Raw genomic sequence first — 16826 nt, 5'->3', positions numbered from 1 at the left:
AACATAATCACTACATAAGAAGACAGAATCTGGCTTTGAGTAATAGCATGAATTGCCAATATATTGTTTTATTGTAGTTTATTTCTTAACATTAACTTGATAAACATATACTTAAAGATTTTATAAAACTCTAGTGCTGGAAAGAATAGTCTGTAAATTCTATCTTAAAAAACTCAGCTGATTAAATAAAATATTCTGTTGAGATGTAAAAGAATTAACACAATCACTTTATGAATTAATAAATTTAGTTTTTTCTTTTACAAACACATTTGGTTAAATTTTGATTTGAATTCCTTGTGGATATATCATTTTCTCTTTTAATACTATACAGTATTAGTACATGGAAAAGTGAAAGGCCTGTTTTATATATGTAGAAAGGTGGTATATGAAGCTGTGAAGATGTCTCAAATTTAAAAAGAAAGCATTTACACAGAATAGGAGAAAATATTTGCAAACTACCCATCTGACAAGTGATTAATAACCAGAATATATAAAGTGCTCAAACAACTCAATAGGAAAAAAATCAAATAACCTAATTAAAAAATGAACAAAATATCTGAATAGACATTTTTCAAAAGAAGACAAGTGGCCAACAGGTATATGAAAAAATGTTCAGCAAGATTAATCATCAGAAAAAAATGCAAATCAAAACTACAGTGAGATATCATCTCACCCTAGTTAAAATGGCTTCTATCCAAAAGACAGGCAATAACAAATGCTGGAGAGGATGTGGAGAAAAGGGAATGCTTGTACACTGTTGGTGGGAATGCAAATTAGTACAGCCTCTTTGGACAACGGTGTGGTGGTTACTCAAAAGACTGAAGATAGAGCTAGCAATTCCACTGCTAGATATATACCCCAATGAAAGGAAATCAGTATATTGAAGACATATCTGCACTCCCATGTTTATTGCAGCACTATTCACAGTAGCCAATATTTGGAATCAACCTAAGGGTCCATCAATGAGAGAATGGGTAAAGGTAATTTTCTTAAGTGAAGTAAGCCAGGCGCAGACGCACAAATTTCACATGTGCTTGCTTATATATGGAAGCTAAAATTAAAACTATTAAACTCATGAAGATAGAGAATAGAATGATTGTTACCAGAGGCTGGGAAGGGTAGTGGGGAGGGGGTGAATAAAATGGGATACTTAATAGGTGTAAAAATATAGTTATAATGAATACAATCTATTATTTGATAGCACAATATAACTATCTATAGTCAACATAGTCAACATAACTTATTGTATATTTAAAAATAAAAGAATAGAATTGGAATGTTTCTAATACAAAGAAATGATAGATGCTTGAGGTGATAGATACCCCAATTACCCTGATGTGATTATTACACATTGCATGCCTATATTGAAACATCACATGTACCCGAAAAATACATACACCTATTATGTACCCATAATAATAAAAATTATGAAAAGGTATATAAGCTTCTGCATTCTCTTGGGAGCTTGGGTCTTTATTCTGAAGGCTCCCCTATATACATGTTAATAATTTGTATGTCTTTTCTCTAATTAAAAAATAATTAAAAAGAAGATTTAAAATATAACTTACTCTTTAAGTTTAATGAATATATCTACAACACTGAATTGTTTAGAATTCTAAATTATGAAGATGAACTTACATGTCACCTCGAAACACTATTTGTTGTTCCTCTTAATAGTCTCATTTAAATCATCATGGTATTTTATTTCTATTTTAGGAGATCCTAAGAAAAAGCTTATATGTTCAGTGTGCAATAAAAAGTGTTCTTCAGCATCAAGCCTACAGGAACATAGAAAGGTCAGTAAGATAAAAATTCATCACAGTTTTATATCTATCTTTAATAATTTTAATATGTTTTTATAGTAAGTATAAAAGTTACCAAGTTATTATTTTGATGTGAAAAGATAATCTGAAAAATCAATGTCAATTATTAACTCTAACAACATTGGCAACTATTTAATGTAGTTTATAATAAAATAGAATTAAATGGAGTTTTAATTTTTGCTCTTGTCATGACAAGGTCCAATATATTCATACTGTATTTTATTATTATAACAAAGATGTAAATGATCATTCTTAATTTCACATATTGTTTCTTTTAGCATAGCTACGAGCATGAGACATTTTCTTTACAAAAGAGAAGGAGATGGTATTCGTGAAAACAAAATTTTACTTTTGTTATGGTTTGTAAAATGAATTTTTATCTCTGTTTACATATAGATATATTACAAAGTAATTTGACAGGACTTAAAATTTATATGATTTTTAATCCAGTAACTCCAAGCATGTGCTGTGGTTTTAACTTATAACATGTGAGGTAGCTAAATTATTGTGTTGATATGTCTGAGGTTATATCTTGTATGTTTAGTGATTTTGATCCTTAAGGAGAAATAATAGGACAAGCACCAGACCAGGAATCAGGGTAGTGGGTTTCTTTTTCTGTCACTAACCTTCCATGTAACATTAGGCCTTTCTTCTCCCATTTATAAAATGGGACAATGAATTGATCAGTATTCTCTTGTTTGTTTGTTCTCTATGTACCATGAAACTACTTTTTTTTTGGTTTTCAGTTTTCAAGTGGCGGTCTTATTAGATTGTTTAGAGATATGGAATGCCTTATGAATTTGTGTGTCCTCCTTGTGCAGAGGCCATGCTAATCTTCTTTGTTACATTCCAATTTCAGTGCTGCTAAAGTGAGCACTGAGACTGCTTTTAAAAGAAAAATTTTGCGCAGAATGCCAATCCAGAGGACCCTTTTATAGGTCTTTTTTCCTCCTTCCCCATCACCCTTATGGCTTCTGAAGCAGAACCCTTATGGCTGAAACAGTTCATCTTCTGAAGAGACAAAACAATTAAGTCTACTGGAATAGATATCTTCTAAGCATCCTCTTTTATAATTCTATGATTTATTTTTCTGACCCATTTAAATCTTAGAGGTTGAAATTTAAGCTATTTTACCAAATAGAGCAATGGTTCCCAACCTTCTTGGTACTAGGGACCGTTTTCCTGGAAGACAAGTTTTCCAAGGACCAGGGGTGGGGGAGGAGGTTTTAGGATGATTCAAGCACATTACATTTATTATGTACTTTATTTCTATTATTATTACATTAAAATGTATAATGAAATAATTATAAAACTCACCATAACATAGAATCAGTGGGAGCCCTGAGCCTGTTCTCTTGTAGCTAGACGGTCCCGTCTGGGGGTGATGGGAGACAGTGACAGATCATCAGGCATCAGACACTCCTATGTGATGGTAATGGAATACAGAAACTATAACTCATGCCTCCTGAGTGGTTTTTGCAGAATGTTAATAAGTTGCTAGCTCAATGCAGCCCTTCCTCCATTTCAGCCATAGTCCTTCACTATTCAGTCTTTCCGAATCCATAGGCAACCTTTATTGACTCCAATTGGAACTTTTCTTATAGTTGAGAATGTCTAATGTCTAATAGAGTTAGATTGCAGTATTTCACCTTGCCAGTAGATGATGCTGTATGGCAATGCCAAATTATACTATAGTCTAGTATCTTAAATTACTATTTGTTATCTCATATAATGATAAGGTATATTATGATTCTTCTTGAAAATAATTTGAGAGTTCAAATTTTAAAATATTACCCTCCAAATTAATTTGGTACACTGTAAATTTTATAAAATCTCATAAAAATATACTTTATTTAGCATTTGGCATAATTAAATAGTATTACTTGTCATTTTCACTTTAAATATGATCTTTTTATTCAGCATTTTTTTGTTTTTTTAAGGTAATTTTTTTTATTATACTTTAAGTTCTAGGGAACATGTGCACAACATGCAGGTTTATTACATATGTATACATGGGCCATGTTGTTGTGCTGCACCCATTGACTTGTCATTTACATTAGGTATATCTCCTAATGCTATCCCTCCCCCCTCTCCCCACCCCACGACAGGCCCTGGTGTGTGATGTTCCCCACCCTGTGTCCAAGTGTTCTCATTGTTCAGTTCCCACCTATGAGTGAGAACATGCGGTGTTTGGTTTTTTGTCCTTGCGATAATGAGAGGTGACGGTGTGCTGGCAGCCCTCGCAGGCTTCGATCGACCTTGGCGCCTCCTCGGCCCTTGGCGCCCACTCTGGCCGTGCTTGAGGAGTCCTTCAGCCCACCGCTGCACTGTGGGAGCCCCCTTCTGGGCTGGACAAGGTCGGAGATGGCTCCCTCAGCTTGCCAGGAGGTGTGGAGGGAGAGGGCCGGGCGGGAACCAGGGCTGCCTGCGACGCTTGCGGGGCCAGCGTGAGTTCAGGGTGGGCGTGGGCTAGGTGGGCCCCGCACTTGAAGCTGCCAGCTGGCCCGCAAACCCCGGGCAGTGAGGGGCTTAGCACCTGGGCCAGCAGCTGCTGTGCTCAATTTCTCGCGGGGCCTTAGCTACCTCCCCATGGGGCAGGGCTCTGGACCTGCAGCCCACCATGCCTGAGCCTCCCCCCTGCCGTGGGCTCCTGTGTGGCCCGAACCTCTCAGAAGGAGTGCCTCCCCCTGCTCCACGGCACGTGGTCCCATCAACCACCCAAGGGCTGAGGAGTGTGGGCACACGGCGTGGGACTGGCAGGCAGCTCCACCTGTGCCCCCAGTGTGGGATCCACTGGGTGAAGCCAGCTGGGGTCCTGAGTCTGGTGGGGACTTGGAGAACCTTTCTGTCTAGCTAAGGGATTGTAAATACACCAATCGGTACTCTGTATCTAGCTCAAGGTTTGTAAACACACCAATCAGCACCCTGTGTCTAGCCCAGGGTTTCTGAATGCACCAATCAACACTCTGTATCTAGCTAATGGGGACGTGGAGAACTTTTGTGTCCACACTCTGTGTCTAGCTAATCTAGTGGTGAGGTGAAGAACTTTTGTGTCTAGCTCAGCGATTGTAAACGCACCAATCAGCACCCTGTCAAAATGGACCAATCAGCTCTCTATAAAATGGACCAATTGGCTCTCTGTAAAATGGACCAATCAGCAGGATGTGGGTGGGGCCAGATAAAAAAATAAAAGCAGGCTGCCCCAGCCAGCAGTGGCAACCTGCTGGGGTCCCCTTCCACATTGTGGAAGCTTTGTTCTTTTGCTCTTTGCAATAAATCTTGCTGCTGCTCACTCTTTGGGTCCACACTGCCTTTATGGGCTGTAACAGTGTGAAGGTCTGCAGCTTCTCTCCTGAGGCCAGTGAGAACACGAACCCACCAGGAGGACTGAACAACTCCAGATGCACTGCCCTTAAGCACTGTAACACTCACTGCGAAGGTCTGCAGCTTCACTCCTGAAGCCAGCGAGACCATGAACCTACCAGAAGGAAGAAACTCCAAACACATCTGAACCTCAGAAGGAACAAACTCCGGACATGCCGCCTTTAAGAACTGTAACACTCACTGCGAGGGTCTGCGGCTTCATTCTTGACGTCAGTGAGACCAAGAACCCACCAATTCCGGACACAATAGTTTGCTGACAATGATGGTTTCCAGCTTCGTCCATGTCCCTACAAAGGACATGAACTCATCCTTTTTTATGGGCTGCGTAGTATTCTGTGGTGTATATGTGCCACATTTTCTTAATCCAGTCTGTCATTGATGGACATTTGGGTTGGTTCCATGTCTTTGCTATTGTGAATAGTTTTGCAATAAACATACGTGTGCGTGTGTCTTTATAGCAGCATGATTTATATTCCTTTGGGTATATACCCAGTAATGGTGTATACCCATATATGGCTGGGTCAATTGGTATTTCTAGTTCTAGCTCCCGGAGGAATCACCACACTGTCTTCCACAATGGCTGAACTAGTTTACAGTCCCACCAACAGTGTGAAAGTGTTCCTATTTCTCCACATCGTCTCCAGCACCTGTTGTTTCCTGACTTTTTAGTAATTGCCATTCTAACTGGTGTGAGATGGTATCTCATTGTGGTTGTGATTTGCATTTCTCTGATGGCCAGTGTTGATGAGCATTTTTTCATGTGTCTTTTGGCTGCATAAATGTCTTCTTTTGAGAAGTGTTTGTTCATATCCTTCACCCACTTTTTGATGGGGTTGTTTTTTTCTTGTAAGTTTGTTTGAGTTCTTTCTAGATTCTGGATATTAGCCCTTTGTCAGATAAGTAGATTGCAAACATTTTCTCCCATTCTGTAGGTTGCCTGTTCACTCTGATGGTAGTTTCTTTTGCTGTGCAGAAGCTCTTTAGTTTAATTAGATCCCATTTGTCAATTTTGGCTTTTGTTGCCATTGCTTTTGGTGTTTTAGACATGAAGTCCTTGCCCATGCCTATGTCCTGAATGGTATTGTCTAGGTTTCCTTCTAGGGTTTTTATGGTTTTAGGTCTAACATTTAAGTCTTTAATCCATCTTGAATTAATTTTTGTATAAGATGTAAGGAAGGGATCCAGTTTCAGCTTTCTACATATGGCTAGCCAGTTTTCCCAGCACCATTTATTAAATAGGGAATCCTTTCCCCATTTCTTGTCTTTGTCAGGTTTGTCAAAGATCAGATGATTGTAGATGTGTGGTATTATTTCTGAGGCCTCTGTTCTGTTCCATTGGTCTGTATCTCTGTTTTGGTACCAGTACCATGCTGTTTTGGTTACTGTAGCCTTGTACTATAGTTTGAAGTCAGGTAGGGTGATGCCTCCAGCTTTGTTCTTTTTGCTTAGCATTGTCTTGGCAATGCGGGCTCTTTTTTGGTTCCATATGAACTTTAAAGTAGTTTTTTCCAATTCTGTGAAGAAAGTCATTAGTAGCTTGATGGGGATGGCATTGAATCTAGAAATTACCTTGGGCAGTATGGCCATTTTCACAATATTGATTCTTCCTATCCATGAGCACGGAATGTTCTTCCATTTGTTTGTGTCCTCTTTTATTTCATTGAGCAGTGGTTTGTGCTTCTCCTTGAAGAGGTCCTTCACATCCCTTGTAAGTTGGATTCCTTGGTATTTTATTCTCTTTGAAGCAATTGTGAATGGGTGTTCACTCATGATTTGGCTCTCTGTTTGTCTGTTATTGGTGTATAAGAATGCTTGTGATTTTTGTACATTGATTTTGTATCCTGAGACTGCTGAAGTTGCTTATCAGCTTAAGGAGATTTTGGACTGAGATGATGGGGTTTTCTAGATGACATGACTGTATAGTCATGTCATCTGCAAACGGACAATTTTACCTCCTCTTTTCCTAATTGAATACCCTTTATTTTTTTCTCCTGCCTGATTGCCCTGGCCAGAACTTCCAACACTATGTTGAATAGGAGTGGTGAGAGAGGGCATCCCTGTCTTGTGCCAGTTTTCAAAGGGAATGCTTCCAGTTTTTGCCCACTCAGTATAATATTGGCTGTGTGTTTGTCATAAGTATCTCTTATTATTTTGAGATACGTCCCATCAATACCTAATTTATTGAGAGGTTTTAGCATGAAGGGCTATTGAATTTTGTCAAAGGCCTTTTCTGCATCTATTGAGATAATCATGTGGTTTTGTCTTTGATTCTGTTTATATGCTGGATTATGTTTTTTGATTTGTGTATGTTGAACTAGACTTGCATCCCAGGAATGAAGCCCACTTGATCATGGTGGATAAGCTTTTTGATGTGCTGCTGGATTTGATTTGCCAGTATTTTATCGAGGATTTTTGCATCGATGTTCATCAGGGACATTGGTCCAAAATTCTCTTGTTTTGTTCTGTCTCTGCCAGGCTTTCATATCAGGATGATGCTGGCCTCATAAAATGAGTTAGGGAGGATTCCCTGTTTTTCTATTGATTGGAATAGTTTCAGAAGTAATGGTACCACCTCCTCCTTGTACCTCTGGTAGAATTCGGCTGTGAATCCATCTGGTCCTGGACTTTTTTTGGTTGGTAGGCTATTAATTATTGCCTCAATTTCAGAGCCTGTTATTGGTCTATTCAGGGATTCACCTTTTTTCTGGTTTAGTCTTGGGAGGGTGTATTTGTCGAGGAATTTATCCATTTCTTCTAGATTTTCTAGTTTATTTGTGTAGAGGTGTTTATAGTAGTCTCTGATGGTAGTTTGTATTTCTGTGGGAACGGTGGTGATATCCCCTTTATCATTTTTTATTGCATCTATTTGATTCTTCTCTCTTTTCTTCTTTGTTAGTCTTGCTAGCGGTCTATCAATTTTGTTGATCTTCTCAAAAAACCAGCTCCTGGATTCATTGATTTTTTGAAGGGTTTTTTTGTGTCTCTGTTTCCTCCAATTCTGCTCTGATCTTAGTTATTTCTTGCCTTCTGCTGGCTTTTGAATGTGTTTGCTCCTGCTTCTCTAGTTCTTTTAATTGTGAAGTTAGAGTGTCAATTTTAGATCTTTCCTGCTTTCTCTTGTGGGCATTTAGTGCTATAAATTTCCCTCTACACACTGCTTTAAATGTGTTCCAGAGATTCTGGTATGTTGTGTCTTTGTTCTCATTGGTTTCCAAGAACATCTTTATTTCTGCCTTCATTTTGTTATGTACCCAGTAATCATTCAGGAGCAGGTTGTTCAGTTTCCATGTAGTTGAGCGGTTTTGAGTGAGTTTCTTAATGCTGAGTTCTAGTTTGATTGCACTGTGATCTGATAGATAGTTTGTTATAATTTCTGTTCTTTTACATTTGCTGAGGAGTGCTTTACTTCCAACTATGTGGTCAATTTTGGAATAAGTGCGATGTGGTGCTGAGAAGAATGTGTATTCTGTTGATTTGGGGTGGAGAGTTCTGTAGATGTCTATTAGGTCCACTTGGTGCAGAGCTGAGTTCAATTCCTGGATATCCTTTTTAACTTTCTGTCTCGTTGATCTGTCTAATGTTGCCAGTTGGGTGTTAAAGTCTCCCATTATTATTGTGTGGGAGTCTAAATCTCTTTGTAGGTCTCTAAGGACTTGCTTTATGAAACTGGGTGCTCCTGTATTGGATGCATATGTATTTAGGATAGTTAGCTCTTCTTGTTGAATTGATCCCTTTATCATTATGTAATGGCTTTCTTTTTCTCTTTGGATCTTTGTTGGTTTAAAGTCTGTTTTATCAGAGACTAGGATTGCAACCCTGCCTTTTTTTGTTTTCCATTTGCTTAGTAGATCTTCCTCCATCCCTTTATTTTGAGCCTATGTGTGACTCTGCACGTGAGATGGGTCTCCTGAATACGGCACACTGATGGGTCTTGACTCTTTATCCAATTTGCCAGTCTGTGTCTTTTAATTGGAGGATTTAGCCCATTTACATTTAAGGTTAATATTGTTATGTGTGAATTTGATCCTGTCATTATGATGTTAGCTGGTTATTTTGCTCGTTAGCTGATGCAGTTTCTTCCTAGCATCGATGGTCTTTACAATTTGGCATGTTTTTGCAGTGGCTGGTACTGGTTGTTCCTTTCCATGTTCAGTGCTTCCTTCAGGAGCTCTTTTAGGGCAGGCCTGGTGGTGACAAAATCTCAGCATTTTCTTGGCTGTAAAGGATTTTATTTCTCCTTCACTTATGAAGCTTAGTTTGGCTGGATATGAAATTCTGGGTTGAAAATTCTTTTCTTTAAAATGTTGAATATTGGCCCCCACTCTCTTCTGGCTTTTAGAGTTTCTGCCAAGAGATCCCCTGTTAGTCTGTTGGGCTTTTCTTTGTGGGTAACGCAACCTTTCTCTCTGGCTGCCCTTAACATTTTTTCCTTCATTTCAACTTTGGTGAATCTTACAATTATGTGTCTTGGAGTTGCTCTTCTTGAGGAGTATCTTTGTGGTGTGTCTGTATTTCCTGAATTTGAATGTTGGCCTGCCTTGCTAGGTTGGGTAAGTTCTTCTGGATAATATCCTGCAGAGTGTTTTCCATCTTGGTCCCATTCTCCCTGTCACTTTCAGGTACACCAATCAGACGTAGATTTCGTCTTTTCACGTAGTGCCATATTTCTTGAAGGCTTTGTTAGTTTATTTTTACTCTTTTTTCTCTAAACTTCTCACTTCATTTCATTCATTTGATCTTCAATCACTGATATCCTTTCTTCCAGCTGATCGAATCGGCTACCGAAGGTTGTACATTTGTCATGTAAGTTCTCGTGCCATGGTTTTCTGCTCCATCAGGTCATTTAAGGACTTCTCTACACTGCTTATTCTAGTTAGCCATTCATCTAATCTTTTTTCAAGGTTTTTAGCTTCTTTGCGATGGGTTTGAACTTCTTCCTTTAGCTCGGAGAAGTTTGATCATCTGAAGCCTTCTTCTCTCAGCTCGTCAAAGTCATTCTCCATCCAGCTTTGTTCCATTGCTGGCAAGGAGCTGCGTTCCTTTGGAGGGGGAGAGGCACTCTGATTTTTAGAATTTTCAGCTTTTCTGCTCTGTTTTTTTCCCCATCTTTGTGGTTTTATCTACCTTTGATCTTTGATGATGGTGAGGTATAGATGGGATTTTGGTATGGATGTCCTTTCTGTCTGTTAGTTTTCCTTCTAACAGTCAGGACCCTCAGCTGCAGGTCTGTTGGAGTTTGCTGGAGGTCCACTCCAGACCCTCTTTGCCTGGGTATCAGCAGCGGAGGCTGCAGAACAGCGAATATTGCTGAACAGCAAATGTTGCTGCCTGATCATTCCTCGGGAAGTTTCATCTGAGAGGGGTACCCGGCCATGTGGGGTGTCAGTCTGCCCCTATTGGCGGGTGCCTCCCAGTTAGGCTACTTGGGGATCAGGCACCCACTTCAGGAGGCAGTGTGTCTGTTCTCAGATCTCCAGCTGCGTGCTAGGAGAACCACTACTATCTTCAAAGCTGTCAGACTGGGACATTTAAGTCTGCAGAGGTTTCTGCTGCCTTTTGTTCGTCTATGCCCTGCCCCCAGAGGTGGAGTCTACAGGGGCAGGCAGGCCTGCTTGAGCTGTGTTGGGCTCCACCCAGTTCGAGCTTCCTAGCTGCTTTGTGTACCTTCTTAAGCCTCAGCAATGGCGCGTGCCCCTCCCCTAGCCTTGCTGCCACCTTGCAGATTGATCTCAGACTGCTGTGCTAGCAATTAGCGAGGCTCCGTGGGCGTGGGTCCCTCCGAGCCAGGCACGGGATATAATCTCTTGGTGTGCTGTTTGCTAAGACCATTGGATAAACACCTTATTAGGGTGGGAGTGACCCGATTTTCCAGGTGCCATCTGTCACAGCTTCCCTTGGCTAGGAAAGGGAATTCCCTGACCCCTTGCACTTCCCGGGAGAGGCAATGCCTCACCCTGCTACGGCTCACACTTGGTGGGCTGCACCCACTGTCCTGCACCCACTGTCCGAGAAGCCCCAGTGAGATGAACCAGGTACCTCAGTTGGAAATGCAGAAATCACCTGTCTTCGGTGTCGCTCGTGCTGGGAGCTGTAGACTGGAGCTGTTCCTATTCGGCGATCTTGGAACCGCTCTCTTTATTAAGCATTTTAAGGAATTTTGAACATGGCTTTAGCTTGAATTTTTCACTATAAATGAGATAGTCAATGCAAAAATGCTTTAATATATAGTCGATGTTCCCTTTATAGTTTTGGGAATATCAGTTCAATTCAACCTTGAAAAATGTTTCATGTTGAAGCCATGAGAATTAAGAAGTGAACAATATTTCACTTAAAAGTGAAACAAATGAACAATGTTTCATTTAATGATTTCCATTTTATATGTGGATGAATAATTTTTATAATTTTATATATCAATAGAAATTAAACATTAAAAATGATAACAAACAAAAGTTTTCATTTATATATGACTCAGAACATATGACATCTCTTTAGAGTATCTTGTTTGTCATTATAAAATTATATATTATATATTACAGAAACATAGAGTTTAAGAATATAAATCTGCTCTTACTATCTTTATATAAACATTACAAATCATATCATTGGTCCTCAAACATAGGTGTTTAACTGAAGCCACTGTGAAAGTCTTTGATGATTGAAGAGGCTGCCTTTAACATGCCTCAGGCTGGAAGTTTTTCTTGTGTGCTATGGAGCACTAGCATTCCAAACACTTGTGCAGGCAGTCATACAGATCCCACATGCTTTCTAAAGGAACTCTTTGGATTCCAGATATCGCCTCATAGATGCCATTGCATCTAAGCAGGGGAGATAAGTCAGACTCTTGGGGAATGACATATTTTGGCTTCTGCCTTGTTTCTCTACTTTTTCCCTGCTTTACATAACTGAATTTAATGACTCACCAAGTGTCAGACCTGACAGAGGCAGAGGCTGGTTGGCAGCCTTCAACCTGCCACATGCTTGGGCATTGAATTAAGCCATGGGCTGCAGGCCTGGGATCTGTCAGCCTTGCTCCTGCATCTGTTTCCCTGCCTTGAGGGCTTCTATGGCCATTTAGATCAAGAGAACCATTTATCAGGGGCCAGCCGAGTCCTCCACTCATTACTCATGTGGCGTACCAGTTCAGGGACTTTTGCCTAGATCTTTCACTCTGCACTGTTATTCCTAGTTATTCTGTAGGAACACTGTCTTGGCTTCTTGCACAAGGGCCTTTACTTCTCTGGGGTTTAGTATTGTGAGCTGGACCTTTAATGAGGTTGAAACAAAAATATGACTTCACCACAACCATTTTTGAATATTCAACAACATAGAGTGATGCTGTTGTTCATTGGGATGATCAACATTTCTAATATAATATGATATGTAATACATTTCTTTTAGAATTGAATACATTGTTTCTGAAAAACTAGACTTTTACTTTTCATACCACCTATCCAGTTTCTCTGTGTTAGTGTCTGGGAGGGAAATAACTAATTTAATATTCAATTTTAATATTTATATTAGCCAATTGTTTACTGAAGTTATATCCCCCCTTATTGTATTTTTTAAATACATTTTATTCTGTATATTTAAGTTATACAACATAATGTCATGAGATATACATATAGTTAAAATGATTATTTTAGTGAAATAAATTAATGCATCCATTATCTCACATAGTTACCCATTTTTCCTCCTGTGGCAACCAGAATATAATACGCTATTATCAATTGTAATCTTCGTGTTATACATTAGATCTTTAGAGTTATTCATCCTGCATATCTGCTACTTTAGATCCTTTGGCTAGATTTCCTCATTTTAAAAATTGTGGTCCTCCTGTCATGTGAGAGTTTTTTTTTTTTTTTGAGACAGAGTCTCACTCTGTCATCCATGCTGAAATGCAATAGTATGAACACAGCTCACTGAAGCCTCGACTTCCCAGGTTCAAACAATCATCCTGCTTCAGCCTCCTGTGTAGCTGGGACCACAGACGTATGTCACCACACCTGGCTATTTTTTAAAATTTTTTGTAGGGACGAGGTCTCACTTTGTTGTCCAGGCTTGTCTCGAACTCCTGGGCTCAAGCAATCCTCTTGCCTTGGCCTCCCAAAGTGCTGGGATTACAAATGTGAGCCACTGCATCTGGCTCATGTGAAACTTCTATTGTGAACTTAATGCTTTTCAGAATCCTGTAACTTCTGATCTTTTACTATAATTAATGTTGCACTCTGTACTATGTACATTTAAGTTTAAAATATTGTTGGCTACTGTAAAGGGAATATTATTAACTGCATGCTACATATTTCCAAGTCTAAATTTGTGCATAACAGAAGAGTTATTATATATTAGGTATAATTTTTTACAGAGTATAAATTTAATATGTACTAAATAGAACAGCTGTATTACATTTTTAAGGACTATGAATATTATGTCTCAAATGATATTTTTTACTACCTAACTTATGTCCACTGCATTTTCAGTGTATATAGGTTAGTGTGAACAAATTAGGGCTGAATTGTAATATATAGTTTGGGTATTGCAGTGGCAGCTGTTCACATGTTTACACTTTTGCTTGAGAGCTGTGTAATTTACTGGGCTTTGACAGTTGATTTAACTGTCTATTTAACCTTTTGCAGATTCATGAGATATTTGATTGTCAAGAATGTATGAAGAAATTTATTTCAGCTAATCAGCTAAAACGTCATATGATCACCCACTCAGGTAAACTATATACTTTTTTTTGTTTATAGTGATATCATTACAAAAGAATTATGTTGTCACTTTTTATAAACTCCAAGAGTGGTAATCAGGGGCCTTAGCTATGAATTCCACTTTGGACATTTACTAGTCATGTGATTCTGAACAAGTTATTCAATTCTTTAGACCTCAGTTTATTTACAGAGCAAAGGTGCTTAGAGTAAATGATATTGAAGATCTTCAGAATCACCATGTAATTTGTCACTTACTTCTCCTTGAGCCTCAGTTTCTTTATTCTTTGTTTGTGAAATGGGATGCTGGTGCCTACCTTTCAAATTAGCTGCGAAGAAATGAGATCCTTTAGGTACTTTGCTAGCATAGTGTCTGACATTTAGTAGATATTCAAAAACTATAATTCTTGCATTTCTAGATACTTTTACATTCTAGCTAAGTTACTAATAAATGTTAGTAAGAAATCTATAAATACATTTTGAGTATGTAAGTTTTTAAAGCGGTAGTTTCATTTAAGCAAGTCTTAGGAATAGGTCTGTTTTACTAATGCAGATTAAAAAAATCAGCTCTGAAAATAATTTTTACTTTATGGAGTCTCTAGAGTTTAAGCTATCTGTAATTTGAGGTGATTGAAGTCAGAATGTTTTTGAATATGCACGTTGTGGATACATATGAATATTTTAGTAAATTAAAATCAGATCAAAACTTGTTATCTTTTAGGTATGCTTTATTTGATGCATATTATATATTTTTTATTTAGGTGTCAATGTTATATGGATATTGCATAAATATGGATTTTACATTACCAATGTAAATATCTGGTTCCTGCTGAGCATTGGAAGCTCTGCCCCCATGAGGCCTTTGTGGCCCTGGGGGAAGGCAGCTCTGTTCTTTACCTCCATCCCTGTCAGGTCACTTTCTGCATTTGGGGCCCTGACCCTGATTTAAACTGTCACATATCAGCATGGTTTTCATCTGGAAATAGGATTCCTTCCTTGAATGTAAACCTTTTCTTTATATCTAAGCTACTTTAAAAATTCAAAATACGTCTGTAAGAGAACAAGCTCATATTTCATTTAGGAGTAGACACATTTATGTGTCTGTTATGTGGATGGTAGATGTTTTTTAGTTGTTTGACCATCCTTTAGTTTTCTTACCATAAGAAGTAATATAAGGTAAGGGTGTTTTCTCTTTTATCCTTTACCTTTATATAGATATGAGATTGTCTCCACTCATTTTTTTTAATAGAAAAACGACCCTATAATTGCGAGATTTGTAATAAGTCTTTCAAGAGGCTTGATCAAGTGGGTGCTCACAAAGTAATACACAGCGAAGACAAACCTTACAAATGCAAACTTTGTGGAAAGGGATTTGCCCACAGAAATGTTTACAAGAATCATAAGAAGGTAAAAGTTTATTAATATTATTATCATTATTTATGAATTTTCTGCTGTGATTTTCAATTTTTATCTTTTGATGAAGGTTTTGTATATCTGGGGCCTACTGTATGTAATGTTAACAACTAGAGAAGATCACTAACCTGGGCCATAACCCCTCACAGCCTCCTTCCTGTCTTCCATTCTCTTTTGAAACTGTCCTTATAAGCAGAGTGCCTAGTTTTTCTTAACACTGCTATTAGATTAATTTTATGGGGTTTACTAATTGCGAAGTCTTTATTCTCTTCCTTCTTTCCATAAACTTTGATGTTTTTATTTACATTAGCTTTTTGAAATTCTCTTAATCCTTGGGATCCTTGTAGTATGCTCTGCTAGGTCTGCCAATTTCTCTGAACATTTTTGACTTCCTTTCCCCTCAGGAGGTTATTCTGGATCCTTTGCCTGTGAACCTCTTCTGTGTTCTCTCTCCTTAAGAAATGTCAACTACATCCATGATTTCTGCTATCAACACCATACTGATGAATTCCAAATGATTTATTTTCTTTAATCCCAAGTTTCAGACTCACATTTATAACTGGGCATCTTTTCGACATAATGAATTCAGCATGCCCCAGAATGGTTTTTTCATTCTCTTTGCCCAAGATAGCTTCTCTTTTGGAGTTTCCTCTTTCTCTTAATGACAAAAGCATGTAATTATGCTAGTCTCTTTATTCAGTATTGGTCCCCTTATAAAATTAGAAGCCAAATATAAAGACTCTACCCTTTACATTATCTCATCACTTTCACAGTCATCCCTTCCTTTACCATCCCAACATCCTGATTATTTCTCCTCTGGATTCCTTTAATACTCATCTAATTAGGCTTATCACTTCCTGCTGCAATCCATCCTACAAGGCAAATCATCCCAAAGCATCACTCTGGTATATCACTCTCATACTCTAATATTAACAGTAGATTGCCAGTGCCTACATATGTAATAGTATGTACACCTTCACCTGTCATTCAGAGTTCTCTACATCATGACCTCAGCCTACTTCTCCAGCTTTTTATCCTTTTATCTGCATTAACCATACCTAAAACAACTAAATATTTGCCTTCCTTCTGTGTGATCTCTCTACTTTCCTCTTTCTCTTCAAGTTATTAATATAATGTCCTAGTTTCTTCTGTTGATTTTGTTTTACATTTCTTATGCTTTACCTTTGCTCAAGTTCTTGTTTCAGAATGTATCATGTAGATAATACATCATGCTTGAATTGAATTCAGGAAATTTGTCCAAAGATATTCAACATCTTAGAAATGCATGTAAAAACATTTTCGTGAGATACAAAATACTTGCTTATTGATTTTAGTTGATGTATTATAGCATGCTGTTAAATAACATGTATATGATCTTTTAAAAATAATTTGTTATTTTTCAGTTATTATACTCTGTGGGGATTATAATTATTATATTATTTATGGGATACTTCCAAAGACTTCATTTTTATCTCTTTTGAAATCATTTAAAAATTATGAT

General features: G+C 38.1%; 1 protein-coding gene and 1 pseudogene across 3 annotated transcripts in view; one reads left to right on the top strand and one right to left on the bottom strand.

Moving 5' to 3' along the window:
* The window catches only part of PRDM5 (PR/SET domain 5), a 231243-nt gene that overhangs the window by 111380 nt on the left and 103037 nt on the right, over window positions 1-16826 (top strand). For all 3 annotated transcript variants that reach the window (XM_054485889.2, XM_054485888.2, XM_063664063.1), the window contains 3 exons: window positions 1717-1796; window positions 13841-13925; window positions 15162-15319. In XM_054485889.2, coding sequence (XP_054341864.1) covers window positions 1717-1796; window positions 13841-13925; window positions 15162-15319 — 323 coding nt within the window. The remainder of the gene's footprint in view (window positions 1-1716; window positions 1797-13840; window positions 13926-15161; window positions 15320-16826) is intronic.
* Window positions 2600-2700, bottom strand: LOC129035908 (U6 spliceosomal RNA; annotated as a pseudogene).

The sequence above is a fragment of the Pongo pygmaeus genome, chromosome 3, assembly GCF_028885625.2.
Source record: "Pongo pygmaeus isolate AG05252 chromosome 3, NHGRI_mPonPyg2-v2.0_pri, whole genome shotgun sequence".
Lineage (NCBI taxonomy): Eukaryota > Metazoa > Chordata > Mammalia > Primates > Hominidae > Pongo > Pongo pygmaeus.
The sequence above is the reverse complement of the archived record's forward strand: the minus strand, read 5'-3'. Positions and strand labels throughout refer to the sequence as shown.